Source organism: Oryctolagus cuniculus, chromosome 3 (assembly GCF_964237555.1).
Source record: "Oryctolagus cuniculus chromosome 3, mOryCun1.1, whole genome shotgun sequence".
Classification (NCBI taxonomy): Eukaryota; Metazoa; Chordata; class Mammalia; order Lagomorpha; family Leporidae; genus Oryctolagus; species Oryctolagus cuniculus.
In genome coordinates this window covers 158826300-158848345 of record NC_091434.1, presented here as the reverse complement: position 1 = coordinate 158848345, position 22046 = coordinate 158826300, and the positions used below count along the sequence as shown (strand labels likewise).

Genomic DNA, 22046 nt, shown 5'->3' with positions numbered 1-22046 from the left:
CAGCTCTTTTCATGATCCAACAGACTGAAATCACTTGTCCAAAGGTGAATCAGTTCAGACAAATGTATTCCAAAGTCATCAATGATAAGCATGATGATGTCATGGCTAAGTTTGGCTCTATTCTGGCCCAGGGCATACTGGATGCAGGTGGTTACAATGTGATAATCTCCTTACAGTCCAGGACCGGGCACACTCATATGCCTTCTGTGGTTGATGTCTTTGTCTTTACACAGTTCTGGTTCTGGTTTCCTCTTTCACACTTCCTGTCATTGGCTTATACCCCTACCTGTGTCATTAGCCTTAATAAGGACTTAAAGATGCTGAAAGTTCAGTATAAATCCAACTGTAAACCATCCACATTTGCATATCCTCTGGAAGTACCAAAAGAAAAGGAAAAGGTTTCCACTGCTGTGTTATCTATTACTGCCAAGGCTAAAAAAGAAGGAAAAAGAAAAAAAAAGAGGAGGAGAAAGTGGAAGTGGATGAAGCAGAAAAAAAGGAAGATAAAGGAGAAGAAAAAAGAACCTGAGCCAAACTTTTTATTATTAGATAACCCAGCCAGAGTTATGCCTGCCCAGCTTAAGGTCCTTACCATGCCAGAGACCTCTAGATACCAGCCTTTCAAACCACTCTCCATCGAGTCCTGGCTGCTCCACTTCAGATCCAGCTCTCTGCTATGGCCTGAGAAAGCAATAGAGGATGACCCAAGTCCTTGGGCCCCTGCACCCATGTGGGAGACCTGGAGGAGGCTCCTGGCTTCGGATTAGCGCAACACCAGCCATAGTGGCTAATTGGGGAGTGAACCAGCAGATGGAAGACCTCTCTCTCTGCCTCTCTTTCTCTCTGTGTAACTCTGACTTTCAAATAAAAAAAAAGGTTAAAGAGCAGATATAGGCCGGCGCTGCGGCTCACTAGGCTAATCCTCCGCCTTGTGGCGCTGGCACACCGGGTTCTAGTCCCGGTCAGGGCGCCAGATTCTGTCCCGGTTGCCCCTCTTCCAGGCCAGCTCTCCGCTGTGGCCCGGGAAGGCAGTGGAGGATGGCCCAAGTACTTGGGCCCTGCACCCCATGGGAGACCAGGATAAATACCTGGCTCCTGCCATCGGATCAGCGCGGTGCACCGGCTGCAGCGCGCCGGCCGCAGTGGCCGTTGGAGGGTGAACCAACGGCAAAAGGAAGACCTTTCTCTCTGTCTCTCTCTTCTCTCACTGTCCACTCTGCCTGTCAAAAAATTTAAAAAAAAAGCAGATATAGTCAAGTTCAAATATTCTATCTGAAAGAAGAATTGAAAAGTGTGGGTCTATCATCCAGTCTCCATGCAGGATAGATTTAATCTGTTTGTGATCACAATTGTTCTGAGTTTATAATTATGCATTACTACTGTAACTTAATGTTGAGTGTAAATTAAAAATTGGAGAATAAGGTCCTGTGATTTAAAACACCAAATGAATATACAGATGTCTCTTGGTGTCATAGGAGGTTAATTCTAGGACCTCCTTGTATGCCTAAAATTGCAGATATTCAAGTCTTTTAGACAAAATGGTGTAGTATTTGAACATAACCTATGTATATCCTCCCCATATACTTCAAATAATCTCTACATTATATTACCTAAGGGAGGTAAATAGTTGTTGTATTGTTTAGAGAATAACGCAAAAGGAAAAATAATCTATAGGTGCTCAGTACCTGTGTGGTTTTTTTCCTATATATTTTTGATCTGCAGTTGGTTGAAGCCATGGATATGGAATCCATGGATACTGAGAACTGACAGTGGTATGGGTTGAGAAATCTTTTTCACCCTTATTTTCCATCCCTCCAGTTCTCAAGACCATCCTTTCCCCACAGTTCATGTGTACATATGGAAGCAAATTCACATCCATGTGGGGTGAATTTCTATGTGCATGGTGGCTTATTTGATATGTTATTCTGTAACTTGTTTCCTTTCCCCAAGATATCTTGAAAATCTTCTCATAACAATACATAAAGGCCGGCGCCGTGGCTCAATAGGCTAATCCTCCGCCTTGCGGCACTGGCACACCGGGTTCTAGTCCAGTCGGGGCACTGAATTCTGTCCTGGTTGCCCCTCTTCCAGGCTAGCTCTCTGCTGTGGCCCGGGAGTGCAGTGGAGGATGGCCCAGGTCCTTGGGCCCTGCACCCCATGGGAGACCAGGGAGAAGCACCTGGCTCCTAGCTTCGGATCAGCGCGGTGCGCCGGCCGCAGCGCGCCAGCCGTGGCAGCCATTGGAGGGTGAACCAACGGGCAAAGGAAGACCTTTCTCTCTGTCTCTCTCTCACTGTCCACTCTGCCTGTCAAAAAAAAAAAAAAAAAATCCATAGAGAGCTTTTACTTTTGTCAAGGAAGTTAAGGGTATACTCTTTGGATGTAGCATAATGTAGTTGGTCTCCTATTAATGAACAGTTAGATTATTAACATTTTTTTTACTATTAAAGACAAAGTAATCCTGTTCATAAGATGTTTTGCAGATGTACAGGTATTTCTTGAATTAAAATCCCGAAGTAGATGTCCTGATTACAAGAATATATGGATTTTACTCATATTGCCAACTCACCCAGTATTTTTGCTGTGCCAATTTATATGCATGCAGACACTTAAAATGGCCTCTCCTGTGGTTTTAATTTGCATTTTCTATTATGAATGAAGTTAGGCATATTTTTATAAGTCTAGAGTCACTGATTTGAACATGTGTCTTTTGTATATTTTTCTGTTGGTTACATGGTCATGTTCTTACCAGTTTGTAGGGGTTGGACTAGGAGTTGCAAATGTTCTTTTTTTTTTCCTAGTTTTTTCTGTTTTGCTATTGGTTCTTTGGCCATCAAAAATTTATTATTAAGTTTTATGCAGTCTATTTATGACTTTTGAATGTTTTAAACAGTTTATTGTTAGAGCAGTTTTAGGTTCACAAATTAAACTTGAGGGGAAGGCACAGGGCATTCCCATATACCTTCTGCTTCCAGACATGCAGAGCCTACTCTGTTATCAACATCCTTCGCCCATGTGGTACGGTTGTTAAAATGGAAGAACCTACACTGACACGTCATTATCACCCAGTCTCCATAGTTTACATCAGTGTGCTCTCTTGGTGTTGTACATTCTATGAACTTGGACAGATTTAAAATGATATGTATTCATACTTATTCTATTACTAGAGTAGTTTCATTGCTGTAAGATTGCTGTGTTCTGCCCAGTCATCCTTCCCTTCCCTACTAACTTCTGCTAGCTACTGATCTTTTTACTGTCTAAGTAGTTTTACTATTTTTATAATGTCATGCTTTTAGAGTTTTACAATATAGAACTTTCTCAATTAGCTTCTTTCACTTGCTAATAAGCATTTAGGGTTCCTTCAAGACTTTCCATGGTTTAATAGTTCACTTATATTTAGTACTCAATAATAATCATTTTCTAGATGTGTCAGAGTTTGTTTATTCACCTGCTGAGGGACAGTTTGGTTGCTTCTAAGTCCTGGCAATTATGAATCAAGCTGCTATAAACATCCATGTATGAGTATGGATATCGACAAATGTTAACTCTTTTGGGTAACATCAAGGAGTGCCATTGCTGGATTATATAGTAAGACTGTATGTAGTTTTGTGAGAAAGTCCTGTACTGTTGTGCAAAGTAGCTATACTGTTTTTCGTTCCCACTAGCAATGAATGAGAGTTGCTGTTCCATGTCCTCACCAGCATTGGGTGGTGTTAGGAATTTTGGCTCTTTTAAATTTACATAATGATATCTCTGTTTAATTTGCATTTTGATGATGACATGTAATGTGGAATGTCTTTTCATATACTTCCTTGCCATCTTTCTGTATTCTTTGGTGAGATGTCTGTCAAGGTTGTTGGCCATTTTTAAAATCTATTCTTTTTTTTTTTTTTTTTTTTTTATACAGGCAGGGTGGACAGTGAGAGAGACAGAGAGAAAGGTCTTCCTTTTGCCATTGGTTCACCCTCCAATGGCTGCCATGCTGGCACGCTGCGGCTGGCACATCACGCTGATCCGAAGGCAGGAGCCAGGTGCTTATCCTGGTCTCCCATGGGGTGCAGGGCCCAAGCACTTGGGCCATCCTCCACTGCACTCCCGGCCATAGCAGAGAGCTGGCCTGGAAGAGGGGCAACTGGGACAGAATCCGATGCCCCGACCAGGACTAGAACCCGGTGTGCCGGCGCCGCAAGGCGGAGGATTAGCCTAGTGAGCCATGGCACCGGCCTAAAATCTATTCTTTTTATCATTGCTGAATTTTAAGGTGTCTTAGTGTGCTTTGTATAACAGCCATTTATCAGGTACATCTTTTGCAGAAATTTCTCCCTGCCTGTGGCTTGTCTTATTCTCTTGAGAGTACCTTGAACAGAGCAGATTTTTAAAAAAATTTTAATGAAACTCAGCTTATCAGTTCATTCTTTTATGAATATTGCCTTTGTTTTTATATCAAAGATTCATCACTAAACATAAGATAATCTTGATTTTCTTCTGTTTTATCTTCTAGGATTTTGATAGTTTTGAATTAATATTTTCATAATGGATATAGGATATTTGTCTACAGTCATTTTTGGGAGGGTCATGTAGTTGTCCCATTATTCCAGTTATTTGTTGAAAAGACTATCTTTTCCCCATTACCTGCCTTTGTGCCTTTGTGAATTATCAGTTGATTATATTTATGTGAGTCAATTTCTGGGTTCTCTGTTCTAATAATCTAACTGTTCTTTTGCCAGTGACAAAATATCTTGATTACTATAGCTTCATAGTAAAATATTGAAATTGAATAGGTCAGTCCTACAACTTCGTTCTTCTTCTTCACTGTGTTCGCTCTTCTTCCCCTCTTGCCTTCCTACATCAACTTTAGAATTGGTTTCTCAGTATTCACAAAATAACTTGCTGGGATTTTGACTGGGATCACAGTGATATCTTGAAAATATTGTGTCTGCCTGTCTGTGAACATGGGATATCTATCAATTTATTTGATTCTTTCATCAGAGTTATATAATTTTCCTCATGTATATCTTGTACATACTGCATGGTACATAAGTATTTCATCTTTGGAGTGCTAACAAAATATATTGTGTAATTAATTTAAAATTCACTTGTTCATTGCTAGTGAGTAGGAAAGCCATTAACTTTTGTATTTTAACCTTTTGTCGTGCAGTCTTTCCATAATTTATAAGGTATGACAGTTTTTGTTTTTAACCACGTTGCTGATTCATTTGTGGTTTGTATGTAGGCTTTCTGCATCTATAAGCAAAGAAAGTTTTGTTCCTTCCTAATCTGTATTTTTTTTTAATTGGCTTTTTCTTTAGCTAGGACTTTCAGTGTGATACTGGAGAGGAATGAGAGGATTTTGATGAGAAAGTTTCACATTCCTCACCATTAAGTATGATGTTAGTGCTAGGCTTTTTTTTTTTTTTAAATATTTATTTTACTTATTTGAAAGGTAGAGTTACAGAGAGGTCGAAACAGAGAGACAGAGAGAGAGAGAGGTTTTCTATCCACTAGCTCACTCCCCAAATGGCTACAATGACCAGGGCTGGGCCAGGCTGAAGCCAGGAGCTTCCTCTGGGTCTCCCACAATGGTGTTGGGGCCCAAGCACTTGCACCATCTTTTGCTGCTTTCCCAGGTGCATTAGCAGGGAACTGGATTGGAAGTGGAGCAGCCAGGACTTGAACTGATGCCCATATTAGATGCTGGTGCTATAGACTGGGGCTTTGACCTGCTGTGCCACAGCACTGTTCCCTAGCTGTAGGTTTTTTTTTTTTTTTGTAAGATTTATTTATTTATTTATTTGAAATTCAGAGTTACAGTGAAAGAGAGAAAGAGAGGTAGAGAAAGAGAGAGAGGTCTTCCATCCGCTGATTACCTCCCCAGTTAGCCGCCATGGTCAGTACTGCACCAATCCGGAGCCAGGACCTTTGTTGCGCGTCTCCCGCGCGGATGCAGGAGCCCAAGGACTTGGGTCCTCCTCTACTGCTTTCTCAGGCCATAGCAGAGAGCTAGATTGGAAGTGGAGCAGCCAGGACTTAAACCAGCACCCATATGGGATGCCGGCACTGCAGGCCGTTGCTTCACCAGTTATGCCACAGCGCCAGCCTCAGCTGTAGGTTTTTTGAAGATGTGCTTTATCAGATTGAGAGTTACCTTGTGCTGATTGTTTAACTGAGTGTTTTTACCATGAGTGGTTGTTGTATTTTGTTAAATACTTTTCCTGTGTTTGTTGATGTGATCATGTGGTTTTTCTTTTTTAATCTGTTGAGCTAATTGAGTACATTAATTGATTTTTGAATATTGAGCTAGCTTTGTACATCTAAGGTAGATCTCAGTCATGAGGTATAATTCTCTATACATTTTTAGATTTAGTTTGCTAATATTTTGTGGAATAATTTTGTTTCTGTGTTCATGAAATATATTGGTCTATAGCTTTCTTGTAGATTTTGAGTCATAGAAAGACATTTCTCACATCAGCATTTAAAGGAATTTTCCCATGTTCTAATAATTTTATGATTTCATCTTTTTAAAAATATTTATTCATTTATTTGAAAGGCAGAGTGACAGAGAGAGCCAGCCAGCCAGCCAGCCAGATATATATATAGAGAGAGATTTTTTCTCCACTGGTTTATTCCCACAAGGACCATCACAGCTAGTTCTGGGCCAGGCTGAAGAAAAGAGCTGACTCATCCTGATTTTCCACATGGGTTGCAGGTGTCTAAGCAATTGGGCTTTCTTTTGCTGCCTTCCCAGGTGTGTTGGGTGGAAGCTGGTTTGGGAACAGAACAGCCTGGATTCAAATTGGCACTCTATATGGGAAGCCAGCAAGAGGTGGCTTGGCACACTGCATCACACCTCCAGCCCTGGTTTCATCATTATACATTAAAATTTTTAATTCATTTGGATCATTACATTGTGAATTGGGAGTACAATTTAATGTTATTCTGAGGGACTACTCTAACATTGTTCATTGAATCATTTACTACCACTGATTTCAAGTTTCTAACAGATATTTTATAGTACATTTCTGATTTATTTGGGTGTGTTTTTTGGGTATATTTGACTCACAGTTTATTTTGATAATGCAAATAGCTTTTAGGAGTGCTTCCTGATGTTATTCCCAGCATTGGATTTTAAGTTTAATTTCCTTTTTGTCTTAATCTCGTCTGTGAAACTCTAAGTCTCTTTTGTGTACTAATAAGTTATACATTTACTGACTGTACATCATTAAAATATTGTTGCCATTATGTCTTAAGTGTAAATGTGTTGTCTTTAATTCATAAAAAAAAGTGAAGCCTGATACTTCGCCAAGTGCCTCTGACCTGTTTTGTGAAATATTCCACCTTTGTTGGTGTTTCCAAGAAATAGTGCAGGTCTCCTTTACTTGATTCATTCCCATGAATTTTCCATGCTGTAGTTATCAAAAAGGAACTAGTTGTGATGACAACTGACCTTTACTAGAAATGACCAAAAGGGTATCTTAGAAGAATTTTTGAAGAACAGAATACCTTTAATGAGGGGGGGGAAATGAATGAAAAAATACACAGGCACTAGTTTCAGAACAATACGAGTTTTATATATCAAATGAAGTAATTGGGGCAATTACTCTAGTTCATTGTCATTCTCACATGTTTCCGTTTCCGCTATTTTACCTGAAGACATGTGCAAGGTGTCCAGCGTGTAACAAATCTTCCCAGGCAGACGAATCAATTAATTCACAGGCTTTTATTGGGGTTCTGCTTCCAGGCGAGGTTCCCCGACAGAGCAACAGAGTGGGGGCTGGGGAAGTCGCGCATCAGAGATTGGGAGAGCTCCTGTTATAGATTCAGGGCACAGGGACCTTGACAAGGACTTTTCTTCCCCACAAGTACAGGTAGGGACTTCTCCATTCCTGGAAGTATAGGCCTTCCTTCCATGCGGATCCCAGAGCTACCAACGTGGTTAGTGAGTGAAACCCTCCTTAGTGATTGCTAGGGCTTGGTCACGGAAGTGCTCTCAGCCACCCTACCCTTAGCAGTGGCTGTCCCAGCTCAATCTGGTTCCTTTTTTGAACCGTACTTAGAGAGCTGAAAGCTTGGACTTAATTTTCTTTGCTAGTATATACATGTACAAAGGGCCCTGCTTTCCTTTTCTTCATGTTCTTTCATTTTTAAAAGATTTTTATTTATTTGAAAGAGTTACAGAGAGGTAGAGACAGAGAGGTCTTCCATCCAATGGTTCACTCCCCAAATGGCTGCAATAGCCAGAACTGAGCCAATCCGAAGTCAGGAGCCAGGAGCTTCTTCCTGGTCTCCCACGTGGGTGGACTTGGGCCATCTTTCACTACTTTCCCTGGCCAAAGCAGGGAGCAGGATCTGAAGAGAAGCAGCCAAGACTAGAATGGGCGCCCTTGTCATGGTGATGTTACTTGATTTCCAGTTCCCAGAATGAAGAAAAGAGGAAGAATGGTCTTTTGTCTTCTCTACTCAGGGCTAGAGGTTTTTTTGTTTTTGTTTTTTTTTTCCTCTTATTTCACACACCTGGGCACAACAGAACACTTCTTTATCAGCCTTTAACTACTGGCAACAGTTTTCTTTACAAACTCTTGTTTGCTAGACTCCTGAGTAAAACCCTTATTTTCAAAGAGCTTGTCTCCCATATATTTGAGTGGCATTTTAATAAGCCTTTTCAACAGATGTAAACTTTTCCCATATAAACCTTCTTTTTGAAGCCAAATCACACCAGTTTTGTTTAGATTTTCTAATCCTTTAATCATTTTATTCTCAGCATGTTTCCAAATGCTGTACATCTCTCTGTAGAATCCAGAGCTGGGCTGAATTCTTTAATAAAATCTGAACAGGATCGAATGAGATGAAAAAAAAAAAAAAAAAAAAACTCCTATGGCTGTTCCTCATGTATTTCTAGAGTTGCTGTTCCTCTCTATTTAAGCATTAAAACAGTGTTCCAGAATGTCCTGATGTGTCTCAGCCCTCCTGAAGTATACAAGGGGCTCCTCGGGAATGAGTCTGTGTAATTTCACAGAGCTCACTGCTTAGAACAGCCCTGTACTCATCTGTTTCTGCCTTCTCGAAATTTTAATAGATTTTAGAACAGGACTCCTTGTTGTCATTTTGCTCCAAGCACTACAAAATAAGTAGCTGACCCAGCTTGTAGTTGTCAATAGAGGACATGATTGCTAAGTCAGCCAGTGTGTAACCAACCTCCATGATAATTATGATAGCCAGATGTTGGGTGAGAAATGCGGTTTCAAATGTGCTCTCCCCTTCCTGGATCACAGCTCTTCCACTACTGTGCTCACTGCTCACCTGTGGTCTCTTTGCTCTCTTTTGGGTTTATTTTCTTCTTATTCCTTAATCTATGTCAACCTAAGCATTGATGCACTTAGGTTCCTGTAATCCAAACTTCTGACATCCAACACTAATTCTTTTCTGAGGATTCTTCCTCAGGGTCCTTTTTTTTTAACTTTTATTTAATGAATATAAATTTCCAAAGTACGATTTATGGATTACAATGGCTTCCCCCACATACCGTCCCTCCCACCCACTACCCACCCCTTTCCCACTCCCTCTCCCCTTCCATTCACATCAAGATTCATTTTCGATTATCTTAATATACAGAAGATCAGCTTAGTATACATTAAGTAAGGATTTCAACAGTTTGCTCCCACACAGAAACATAAAGTGAAAAATAATAGATGATTTTTTTTAAATGATGATGAAATCAGATCAGACCTATTGTCATGTTTAATCCCAGTGAGAGTCAAGTTGGGAGTTGATAATTTCTTTTTTTTTTTTTTTTTTTTTACAGAGGATCAGTTTAGTATACATTAAGTAAAGATTTCAACAGTTTGCACCCCCATAGAAACACAAAGTGAAATATATTGTTTGAGTACTCGTTATAGCATTAAATCTCAATACAGAGCACATTAAGGACAGAGATCCTACATGAGGAGTAAGTGCACAGTGACTCCTGTTGTTGACTTAACAAATTGACACTCCTGTCTATGGCATCAGTAGTCTCCCTATGCTCCAGTCATGAGTTTCCAAGGCTATGGAAGCCCTCTGAGTTCTCCGATTCTTATCTTGTTTAGACAAGGTCATAGTCAAAGTGGAGGTTCTCTCCTCCCTTCAGAGAAAGGTACCTCCTTCTTTGAAGACCTGTTCTTTCCACTGGGATCTCACTCACAGAGATCTTTTGCCAGAGTGTCTTGGCTTTCCATGCCTGAAATACTCTCATGGGCTTTTCAGCCAGCTCTGAATGCCTTTAGGGCTGATTCTGAGGCCAGAGTGCTATTTAGGACATCTGCCATTCTATGAGTCTGCTGAGTGTCTCACTTCCCATGTTGGATCACTCTCCCCTTTATTTATTCCATCGGTTAGTGTTAGCAGGTACTAGACTTGTTTATGTGCTCCCTTTGACTCTTAGTCCTTTCATTATGATCAATTGTGAACTGAAATTGATCACTGGGACTAGTGAGATGGCATTGGTACATGCCCCCTTGATGGGATTGAATTGGAATCCCCTGGTATGTTTCTAACTCTAATCAGGGTCCCTTTGATCCTTTACATTCTTTCCTCTTATTACTTTTGGCCCAACGTGCCATCCATTCATCTCCAAGAGTTCTCTTTCTCAACTGATAATTTTGTCCAATAGCTAATTTCTCATCCATAGATTAGATTTTTCCCAGCTCTGGGAAAGTACTGGATTGGTAATCACAGGAAATCTGTGTGGGGCAGAAATTTGGATTTAATTTCCATGTCAGGATTTGGAAATATTTGTCAAATTGAACTGTAAACACAAATGCTAAGATATCTTACCTTTTATTGTGATTTACCATAAAGTTGTTTCTAGGTGTCGAATCTAATGAATATACGGCACATTTAACTGTGAATAGTCATTGTGTATCTTGCATTGCCTAATTTGTCAATTTATTTCCTCTTTTTCTTGTAGCTCAACAAGCAGCAATTGCAGTTACTGAAAGAACGGTTCCAGGCCTTCCTCAATGGGGAAACCCAAATTGTAGCTGATGAAGCATTTTGCAATGCAGTTCGCAGTTACTATGAGGTATGTTTGAAGAGCTATGTTTTTGTTATTATGATGTTATCAAGAAGAGTTTATTTTAAGTGCATTTCACATTTTAAGAAATTCATTGAAATGAGGGGAAGCCTGAGTTTGTGACCTTCTTGAAAGTATTGTGAATTCTCTTTTGCAGTTTAAAAACTCATAATTCCACAGCCTGGTTTGAGAGATAAACGGAATTGGAAAGTATTCACATCTTTTGAGGAGAAGTAAACTGTTTAGAAAAATTTTGTGTCAGTGATTGATGCAGCTGAGTATAGTTATCTTTAGGCCCGTATGTCCAAATTATCCTTTTTAATCAGGGTTTCCATAGTGAATTGTGTATCTTATGCCATTTTGTTCCCTAAGTTTTATAATAATTAAGGCTAGTAACCAATTTCAAGAGGATGAATTGAATTTTCTTTTATTCATGAAGGAATAAGACTACCAACACCATCTTGCTATTTCTTCCAGTTTTAGCTTTGGTTCACTGGGAGTTCTATGTGGTTTCCTATAAACACCCATTTTCACACGTACTTATTAACTGCTTCAGTGAGTTGTCAATAGATGTTAAGTTGAGAGAGCTCCATTTTTTTCTAAACATTTCAGAATCATCTGGGTAATGAATTCCTTCTGTTGTGCAGATACTATAAACCTTTCCGCTAAAGAAGAAGCATGACCTATAAACATACATAAGTGCTTCACAAAACTCATAAAAAATTGGAATGAAAAGTTTATTTTGGTGTAAAAGGTTTAAAAGCCCATGCATAGGTTTTTCATATTATAAATTTGTCATGAACTTTGTGAATACTCTTTGTATGTATAGAGTTCCTATTCTTTTGTGCCAAAACAAACTGATCTGTTTACATTCCCTTTTTCTTGAACTTTTTCAAGTTCCTTGATTAGAGTAGCACAAGAAGGAAAATGTGGAGGAAAGACAATGGGTCTGAACTTTGCTGAGGCAGGGAAAGTTTTTATGTGAATGATAACTGGATGTACATATAATTGATTAGATTTATAATTAATTGGTGATATACATCGAAGGTTACTTAATGCAAACCCAAGGAAGTTCACAATACTCCAGACTTAGCCAGTTGAATTAGATGACAATATGGAAGTCTTACTTACAAACTGTGTATGATGTACAGCTATGGGCAGTAGTTATCTAAATGGAACTTAATTCAGAACATCTTTTCTTAACATTTAAAAGGAGGGGAGACAGAGAAAAGTCTTCTATTTGCTGGTTTGCTTGCCACATACCTGCAGAAGCCAAGGCTGGGACAAACTGAAGCCAGGAGCTTAGAACTCAATTTAGTTCTCACACAATGGACCCAAGTACTTTTGCCTCCCAGGTTGCACATTAGCAGGATGCTGCAATTAGAAGTAGAGCTAGGACTCTGTGGGGAGCAACTCAGACTAGACTAAGTTACTGGAATTAAGACTTATTCTATGCATCTGCTCTCCCACAGTATGGTGCTGGGAGAGGAGTAAACAACTTCTACACAGCTGCCTCTCGCCAACTTGAGTGATGACCTGCAGGAGCTGATCCTGCTCCTGATTGGAGGAGAGCAGCGTACTCGGCGTGTGGGTAGCAGAGTTGGGATTGGTGGAAGAGGACTATAAAGGAGGAGAGAGACAACATGCACCAGGAACATCCAGATAACATCTGAGCAGCCCCCGAGAGAGCCGGTCGGCGGTGTGCCGCTCCCCCGCGGAAGTGGGGAAAGTGGCAGGGGGAACCGCCCCTCCACGGAGGTGGAGGGATTGGCAGCCAACCCGGGAAGGACCAGCAGCAAACCTGGGGAGGGCCGAGCAGACAAAAAAACAGCGCAGGGTCCTGTGTCGTTCCTCCATGAAGAGGGGGAGCGACAGACTCTAACCCAGGCATTCTGATATGGGATATGAATGGGATATGAATATCCTAAGTCGTATCTTAACTGTGGCACGAAATGCCTTGCACACTTTATTAAGGAGTACAAGACCTCAAACCTTTCTCAAGTAAAGGGCTATCCACCCATCTTGTAAATATTGGCAGTCTGAGCTTGGCATGATAAAATCTTGCTCTGCATCACAAATGATGGAATGTAATGCCCTATACTTTCTTCAATGTAATAATATGAAAGAAAAGTCAAATGTCTCTGTTCAGGCTGAAGAAAATGTAACTCAGGAAAGTGATTTCTATAGGAAAATGTAATTTTTAAAATGAAGCTTTTAAATTCATTTTTAGTTTTGAGAAATTCACCCTACTGTGTGATAGGATAGCCTTAGGGACACTGAAATTGGATGAGGATATGAGGGAGTTTTCTTTTGTATTTATGTTGTGTAAATAAAAAATTATTCCAAAATTATGTTTATAAAAAGTGAATGTATTATGTGGCCAGTTTAGAGATTAACACCGTCAATCTATACCAATAAAGATAACTTAACTAATAAAGGAAAGAGTATCCACATTGTCCTTTACATGAGAATTCTCATTAGGGCATCATATCTAAGAAGATATAGACAAATTCAAGGTTATTACATTTGAAATAAAGGAACTTGAGATTTTTAGCTGGGATACAGAGTGGCCTTGTGTTGTTGGTTGTCCTTAGAATAAAACTAGGGGACCAGTGCTGTGGCATAGATGGTAAAGTCGCTGCCTGCAGTGCCGGCATCCCATATGGGCACTGGTTTGAATCCCAGCTACTCCACTTCCAATACAGCTCTCTGGTATGGTCTAGGAGAGCAGTAGAGGATAGCCCAAGTACTTGGGCCCCTGCAACTGTGTGGGAGACCTGGAAGAAGCTCCAGGCTTCAGATTGGCTCAGCTCCAGCATTGCGGCCATTTGAGGAGTGAACCAGCAGATGGAAGACTCACACACACACACACTCTCTCTCTCTCTCTGCCTCTCCGTAATTCTTTCAAATAAATAAATAAATCTTAAAAAAAAGGAGTAAAAGTAGGATGCAAATAGAAACTGAAGGAGGAAGAGATTTCAATCTAATTGAACTGGAGTTTAGTTGCACTGTTTCCAAACAGTAGATTGGTGAGTGCAGTGTCACTAGGGGAGAAGTGCCAGCAGGCTGGCACTTCCCCATCACTTGGGAATCAGATTGTACACACAGTTCTTGTAGCTCTTCCCGTTTTGCTGAATCAGAATTTCAGAATCTGTACTTTCAAGTGCACCTCATGACTTTCCTGCAACTGGTGGATTACCAATCAGTAGAGTTAGATTGTTACTTGCTAGGAGTATTACAGAAAGGGATGTAAGCTTTGAAGAGGTTGGTTTGACTAGATGAGCAAGGGTTTTCTGTTTGCTAGGTAGTATTTCCAGAGACTGTGATGCTGAGATTTGTGATGATAATAATGATATACATGGAGGCTATATTCTTAATTACATTTGAGCAGTTACTGTATTCCAGGAGGCATACAGTTGGTACTCAGCAGGTTCCTGAGTGAGTAAGTACATTTGCTTTGTTTTTTGTTTTTTTTTTTTTTGAAAAAATAACTAAGGTAAAAAAGTTGCTTCTCAATTTTTTTCCATTAAAGCCATTCTACTTTTTAGGATTAGTTTTTGCATGTTTGGTTATAGCCAACAATGCTAGTAGTCTCTCTTAGTATTGCTTATGCAGTGTTTTTTTAATAGATACCAAAAATATATAATTTTTATTCTAATATCTCCTTGTAGTAACTGCCAAGTGTTGTTACCCACTGTCACTCCCCCTCTTCGTGGAGGAATGACACAGGACCCTGTGCTGTTCTTTTGTCTGCTCGGCCCTCCCCAGGTTTGCTGCTGGTTCTTCCCGGGTTGGCTGCCGTCCCTTCCACATCCATGGAAGGGCGGTTCCCCCTGCCACTTTCCCCACTTCCGCGGGGGAGCGGCACACTGCCGGCCGGCTCTCTCGGGGGCTGCTCAGATGTTATCTGGATGTTCCTGGTGCATGTTGTCTCTCTTCTCCTTTATAGTCCTCTTCCACCAATCCCAACTCTGCTACCCACACGCCGAGTACGCTGCTCTCCTCCAATCAGGAGCAGGATCAGCTCCTGCAGGTCATCACTCAAGTTGGCGAGAGGCAGCTGTGTAGAAGCTGTTTCCTCCTCTCCCAGCGCCATATTGTGGGAGAGCAGATGCATAGAATAAGTCTTAATTCCAGTAACTTAGTCTAGTCCGAGTTGCTCCCCACACCCACAAATTACAGTTTTGTAACGTGTAATGATATTTCAGTCAGTGTTCCCGTAGTGGAGCTGAAAAATTCAGGTCACCTAGTGGCATTGTGCTCTGGTAACATTGTAATGTAACACATTGCTCACATGATTGTGGTGATATTGGTGTGAACAAACCTGCTGTGCTACCAATCAGTATACAGCACATGCAATTATGTACACTGTAGAATACTTGGTAGTAAAGAACTCTGTTTATGTAGTATACTATGCATTTTATTATTATGGTAATTCAAAAAGTTTGACAACAATTAAATTTATTTTCAGTCAAAGTTTTTCAGATGCATGCATAGTTTTTTCATAACATCTTTCATGAACTTTCTGAAGATCCTTTGTAAGAGTGAATTCCAGTTTTTTACTCAATTTTCTTTTAATTCTCGTTTTTATTTTTTTTGAGCATCATTGTATATATAGGAAAAATCCTAACAAATGGGTTTTAGCAATTAAATTGAAAATATAGCTTCATATTCTTGGGATGTAATTCTCCCAAAATTGTTTTGCTATTATTCTTTTTCCTTTCTTTTAGATTCATAAATGCCATTTGTTTTAAAGAGTTATTTATTTACTGATTTGAAAGGCAGCCGGCGCCGCGGCTCACTAGGCTAATCCTCCGCCTTGTGGCGCCAGCACACCGGGTTCTAGTCCTGGTCGGGGAGCCGGATTCTGTCCCGGTTGCCCCTCTTCCAGGCCAGCTCTCTGCTGTGGCCAGGGAGTGCAGTGGAGGATGGCCCAAGTGCTTGGGCCCTGCACCCCAAGGGAGACCAGGATAAGTACCTGGCTCCTGCCATCGGATCAGCGCGGTGCGCCAGCCGCAGCGTGCCAGCTGTGGCGGCCATTGGAGGGTGAACCAACGGCAAAGGAAGACCTTTCTCTCTGTCTCTCTCTCTCACTGTCCACTCTGCCTGTCAAAAAAAAAAAAAAAAATACATGATTTGAAAGGCAGAGTATGGGGGTGGAGAGGGAGCGAGAGACAGAGAGAAAGAGGAACTTTATCTGCTTGTTAACTCCCCAAGTGCCTCAAATGTGTGCAACAGCCAGGCTGAAACCAGCAGCTCCATTTAGGTCTCCCATGTAGGTGTACCACAATGCCAACTCCCATAAATACTATTTCTTGAATGATTGTATGAATAGTCTTTTCCATCTTGATTGTTGGTCTGTAAATTCTGTAGGCAAGTAAGAGTTAGTGACATATCCTTAGCCCATTTTATTTTCAGATTTTTTATTTATTTCACTATTTTTAATACCTGAGATTTTAATATGAGGTATAACATTTGTCTCAGCATTATATAACTTCAAACATTGCTTTATGGTAAATTCATTTTTTGGAAGGTAAATCATTCCTTTAAATTGGCTTGTTCCAGGATTAAATGGTTCTGGGTGTTTATATGTGTTTTTTTTTGGTGTGTGGGCATGTGTGTATTTGTGTGTCTCTGTCAGTTTTAGAATATACCGTAAATACTATCAATATGTTACATAAAACATGTACTGCAGAGGTATTAATGATTTTCATATACAATAGCATTTCTATCACATTCTTTAAAATTATTGTTATTTTTATTTGAAAGGTGGAGAAGAAGTGAGAGGGAGGTCTTCCGTCTACTGTTTCACTCCTCAAATGGCTGCAACAGCCAGGTCTGGGCTTGACTGAAGCTAGGAGCCCAGAATTCAGTCTGACTTTCTCACATAGGTGGCAAAGATCTAAGTTATTGAGTCACCATATGCTGCCTCCCAGGATACATGTTAGCAGGTACCTGGCTTGGAGTTGTAGGACTGCAACCAAGTGCTCTGATATGGGATGTGAGCATCCCAGGCAGGATCTTAGCCACTGTCCCATAATTTCTTTATCTAGCAATCTGAGTTGATTCCATATTTTAGCTATTGTGAATTGTGCTGCAATGAACATGCGTGTGCAGATAACTCTTTAAGATGTTGATTTCTTTTGGTTTGGGTAAATTCTCAGGAGAGGGATGGCTGGATCATGTGGTAGGTCTGTATTCAGATTTCTGAGATATCTCCATACTGCCTTCCACAGTGGCTGCACCAGTTTGCATTTCAACAAACAGTGGATTGCGGTAACTTTCCCCCCACGTCCTTACTAGCATTTGTTATTTGTTGATTTGTATATGAGAGTCATTCTAACTGGAGTGAGGTGAAACACACTGTGGTTTTAATTTGCGTTTCCCTGATGGCTAGTGATTCTGAGCATTTTTTCAAGTGTCTGTTGGCCATTTGAATTTCTTCTATTGAAAAATACCTGTTTAAATCCTTTGCCCATTTATTAACTGGATTGTTTGTTTTGTTGTTGTTTATTCTTGAGCTCTTTATAGATCACGGTTCTTAACCTTTTATTTGTTGCATAGTTGCAGATATCTTGTCCCATTTTGTCAGTTGCCTCTTCACTTTGCTGAGTGTTTCTTTTGGAGTGCAAAGCTTCTAAGCTTGTTATAATCCCATTGTCTGTGCTACTGCGGTCTTTTCCAAGAAGTCTTTGTCTATGCCAGTATCTTGCAGAGTCCCCCCAGTATTCTTCTGTAGTAATTTGGTGGTATTGGGTCATAGGTGTAGATTCTTGTTCCATTCTGAGTGGATTTTTGTGGAAGGTGTAAGGTAAGGTTCTAGTTTCATACTTCTGCATGTGGAGATCCAGTTTTCCCAGCACCATTTGTTCTATAGACTGTTCTTGTTCCAGGGTTTGATTTTACCTCCTTTGTTAAAGATCAGTTGTTTGTAGATTTGTGGATTGATTCTGGCCAGGCCAAAGCCAGGAGCCAGGAGCTTTGCCTGAGTCTCCTTCGTGGGTGGCAGTAACTCAAACACTGGGGCCATCTTTCACAGCTTTTCCCAGGCAACAGCAGGGAGTTGGATCAGAAGTGGAGCATCCAGGCAGTGAACTTGTGCCCACATGGGAGGCCAGCTTCACAGGTGTCAGCTTAACCCGCTGTGCCACAATGCTGGCACTGATCATTCATATTCTTGAGTTGATTGATTGTCTTGGGTAAGTTTTTGCAGGTGGTATTACTGGGTGATGGTTGTGCCACTGCTGTGCCAGGAAGCTGGCTCCTGGGTGTTTATCATTTAAATACAGATTGATAGGTATTATTTATACACCAAGTAGACTATTAGCCCTTTATGGTGCTGCAGTTGTTTTCTTCAGTTTTGTTTTTTGCTGTTTGCATTCACTTTTTGTGCATGTCCTTACCTCTGATACTTACTCCTTTCCTGCCATGGTAGAATGGTCTACATGTTCCTTTCATGTTCCAGGTGGGATTCTGTTTTCTTGTTCTTAGGTCATTGGTGACAGTGCTTAGTGTCATGTTTCTTCCTGCTTCCCTGCATTCCAGTTGAATAGCTCTGAGGCTTGAATTCCACACAAGGATCCGTGCATTTGTGTAACTCACTCTGTGCTATGGACCTGCTTCCCCTCCCACAGAAGGGAAAGATAATCTCTGAAGCTCTTTCCAAACACACAGATCTCTGAGTGTTAGCATTTGTTCCTCTGTATGTCTCCTTTTCCTCATCTTACATGGTCTTATATCTCTACAAGGTAAAAGGACATAAAAAGGTCCATGGCTTAATCCTTTACCTTCAGGACACATTTCCAGGCCCCAGTGCTGGAGTCTTTGTGACCATTCTTGACTTCTTAGTCCAGAATACCAAAGAATTTACCTTTAGCAGTCAGCTTCTTCCCGAGGAACGAGGAAATACCTGTTCCGGGTTCCCCTGGTATTCCATGCAGGTGCAGGGATCAAGTACTTGGGCCATCCTCCACTGCACTCCCGGGCCACAGCAGAGAGCTGGACTGGAAGAGGAGCAACCGGAACCAGAACCCGGCACCTATATGGGATGCCGGCGCCACAGGCGGAGGATTAGCCAAGTGAGCCACGGCACTGACCCCATGGCCTGATTTTTTTCATGGTGAACTGATGATCACTCAGTAAAGCAAGATTGGTAGCCATGTAGCAGGAGGGGATAGAAAAAGGTCAGCACATTGATAAATGAAATCCAGTAACCAGTAACTAGATGTGAGGTTTTAAATTTGCATTGAGCCCTGCAGATCACATTGTATTTCTTATTTTTGGTATTGACTGTTGTAGTTCACCCCGTATTTTCTTATATTGTAATGGTGGCCTTTGAAATTAAGTGTTCTGTAGGAATCAGGAAAGTGTGTTTTCAAATTTGAGATTCCTTTCTGTGGAAGGTGTCTGGGTTCACCCTATCTGTGTTTGTATTCCGTGGTCACCCACATTCTTGAGAGCATCCGTTTTATTATTGAAGACTGGGCAATGCATAGATTGAATTGTGTTGCTTGAAGATAACTGAGGAAACTGTTTGAACATTTTCTTCCTTTTTCTTTAAAAACTTTTAGAAGAAACTGAGATTGTGGATTTTTCACGCCCACCTAGCTGTTGGTAGCAGCGAGTAGGGCTACACCTGCATCTTCTGTCTTCCTCTGCTTCTGCATTTTTACAGCAAGAACGTTGCATCTTTGCAGGTGGGCTGTGGCTGCAGAGACCGAGTGACAGTTCCCCATTTAGCCAATGACCTAGAAATCTCACCCAAGCCAGGTCCACCAAGAGCAGAAGCGTGTAGCCTTCCCTAATTCCCAGCCCCAACGACGGAGATGCTCAGATGGGGCTAAGGCCTGTCAATGGTAGGGCATAGGCGGAGCTGAGATAAGCATTTTTGTGCTATGCCAGTCTTTTTATACTTGGCCTGGTGCCATGATTCAGGAAGAGTTTACAGTCATGTCTGTTTATAAATCTTTCAAGGGAGTGTTTGTAACAGCTCTCAGACACTCTTGATTCTTTCACTGAACTCTCTTGGTCAGCAAAGCCATTTCTCTTTGAGGGAAAATACCAGGTTAGTGCTAAGAGGGCCTCTAAGCAGGGTCACTGTCAGAGCTTTCTGAGGGACATTTGGCCTCAGATTTGCTTTTATAAGGATATTCCTTCTTCATTAGGGAAGTGTGCTATAACTTTAAATGCCTACCCTTAAGAAGTTGTTAACTTTCATTTATTTTATTTTAATTATGTTGCCTGCTTAAGGCTAAGTACCATTTCTTTGAATACCAAAAAATTAGTTGTCAACCTCATTAGGCAGATGCTATCTTATGTGGATAACTTTTTTGGGGGAATAAATAAGTTCTTCCAGATTTTAGGACTCACAATTTTCTTCATTATGTGAGTTCTAGAATTTTCCAGGGGTAAATGCTCAATTTCCCTGAGTTTGTGATCCTGAAAGAGTCAAGATTTTATGTCTTCATGTCACTCTCGAGTCCATTAAATGCACTTCTTCTGCTTCTGTCAGACTTACTCAGTAGTACTTTTTACCATAAGTTTCTATTTTTAAAGCTTCTCCTTATTTTTTTTTCTTCAGAGATGACATCTTGAGAGACAGTCACAATGGCTACTAAGACCTTCGTCATAAAATGGATAAAAGAGCTCTTGAAAAGCATAAAGCATAAAACAATTTCAATAGGAAAGACATTTAAGATAGTCATTGATTTTCTGTTTCTTTGTACATTACTTGTTTAGCTTATAACATTTAATTATTTTTACATTGATTACTGTCAAAATGCTTATCCATAACCATATGAAAGACATGGTCTATTTATATTTTATTTTAATTTTTTTAAAGATTTATTATTTATTTATTTTAAAGGCAGAGTTACAGAGAGAGAGAGGTCTTCCATGCACTGGTTCACTCCCCAAATGGTGACAATGGCCATAGCTGGGCCGATCCGTAGCCAGGAACCTGGATCTTCTTCTGGGTCTCCCACATGGGTGCAGGGGCCCAAGGACTTGGGCCATCTTCTACTGCTTTCCCAGGCCATAGCAGGGAGCTGGATCGGAAGTGGAATAGCTAGAACTCAAACCAGTGCCCATATAGGATGCTGACATTGCAGGTGGTGGTTTTATCCACTACACGACACTGGCTCCAGTCTTTTTTTTTTATTAAAAAATATTAATTATTGTCACTGCAGGTTCCTCTAGAAGGGAGAACCATATTTAAATAAGATCACTGGGGTTAGTATTCTTTTGAACATGAGTCCAGGTTTGTGATGGGACTTCTATTTAGGGCGGTAGAGCAGGTGAGTTGATAAGATTGGTGTCTTGATTAATAGCTTTATTTGGGGGAAATGAGTATTTGGGAGATGCCTGCTATTTTTACCAATAAGGAGATGATATGTATAAAATCACGTGCATTTATTTTATAGAGATCCACTTCCTGTGAGGTGTTATCCAGGTACCCCAGAGCACATGGACTTTCTTGGCTGCTAAGTACGCTGTGCTATAGTAAGGACTAAGGCATTCTCTTACTGTGCAGAACCAAGACAGGAGGGTGGACCATGGTGAGTGCTGGTGGAAAAGAAGGGTTGGTTCCAGGGAGAAACTGAACAGCTACATTTGGCACTGGCGTTTTTAATCTGGGTAGAATTCATGGATGTGAATCCAGTCAATCTTTATTTTCACTAACCTCTAACTGAAATTCAGCCTTCACTTACACTGAGTGTAGACAGCAAACCTCAGTTCTACCAGCAGTTCCTGTGGCTTTGTCACCAATGAAGACATACATTTTTGTATTTTGTTATATTTTACTACAGCTGTCTCAAAATATAGTTTATGTTCATGGACTGCTGAGCCCACAGTGCCCTTGTACAGATCCCCTGGTTACATTTATCTAAGGAGTACTGAAGAAACATAGTGCTCTAGCACACACATGTTTTTAAATATAGGTATTATAAAGGCCTTCCTTTGCAATCCTGTGGATTTATTTGTATAATCTCGAGAAGGG

At 40.7% G+C, this 22046-nt stretch overlaps 1 protein-coding gene across 11 annotated transcripts in view; it reads left to right on the top strand.

Moving 5' to 3' along the window:
• CADPS2 (calcium dependent secretion activator 2) overlaps positions 1-22046 on the top strand; it is a 665654-nt gene that overhangs the window by 155908 nt on the left and 487700 nt on the right. For all 11 annotated transcript variants that reach the window (XM_051849752.2, XM_070071264.1, XM_008258272.4 and 8 more), the window contains exon 2: positions 10943-11056. In XM_051849752.2, coding sequence (XP_051705712.2) covers positions 10943-11056 — 114 coding nt within the window. The remainder of the gene's footprint in view (positions 1-10942; positions 11057-22046) is intronic.